At 42.2% G+C, this 775-nt stretch overlaps 1 gene segment (V, D, J or C); it reads left to right on the top strand.

Moving 5' to 3' along the window:
• On the top strand, positions 1 to 538 carry LOC131919020 (T cell receptor alpha variable 13-1-like). The segment is given in 2 exon segments: positions 1 to 52; positions 213 to 538. Coding segments are annotated over 2 exon segments (378 nt in total).
• Positions 539 to 775: the final 237 nt, after the last annotated feature.

The raw sequence follows: 775 nt of genomic DNA, 5'->3' as shown, positions 1-775 counted from the left end.
ATGAAGACAGCTGTTCATGCTTTATTCATTTTCTTCTGGCTGCAGATGGACTGTGAGTTGAGGATTGTGAGATGACTGGGTATGTTAGTGGGAGGTCTGTGGATGTTCAAAAAATGCTTCATTTGGATTTTCTCTATTTACTACAGAATAAAAATAAGGAAGCGTAATGACTTGACAACCATTCTCCTTTCTCTCCATATCTTTCTGCATAGGGGAGAGCAGAGGCAAGCAGGTGGAGCAGCATCCTTCCACCCTGAGTGTCCAGGAGGGAGACAGCACTGTCATCAACTGTACTTACAAAGACAGTGCCTCAGTCTACTTCTCTTGGTATAAGCAAGAGCCTGGGAAGCATCTTCACTTCATCATTGACATCCGGTCAAATGTGGAAAGAAAGCAGAACCAAAGACTCACCCTTCTGTTGGATAAGAAACACAAACACCTTACCCTGTACATCACAGCCACTCAGTCTGCAGATTCAGCCATCTACTTCTGTACAGCAGATACACACTGCTCCCCAGGCACCTGCAGCCTGTCTTAAAACCTGCCGCCAGATTTGGAGTGGCACCTTTCTTTTCGCTAAGTCAGACATTCTAAGATAACATTTGCCGCATTGTTTGAGAGTGAAAACTAACATAGAAGTATTAATAGGACATAAGATAAGGCCCAAGATAAACCAGGACGTTTAGTACATGCTGTTTCTTGATGCTTAATACTTACTTGAAAATTCATATTTATTGTATATAAAGGTGTACTGTGCACTATGACATCTTGGTTT

Source organism: Peromyscus eremicus, chromosome 9, assembly GCF_949786415.1.
Source record: "Peromyscus eremicus chromosome 9, PerEre_H2_v1, whole genome shotgun sequence".
NCBI classification, from domain to species: Eukaryota; Metazoa; Chordata; class Mammalia; order Rodentia; family Cricetidae; genus Peromyscus; species Peromyscus eremicus.
Note: the sequence above shows the minus strand (reverse complement) of the source record. Positions and strands in the feature narration are given on the sequence as shown.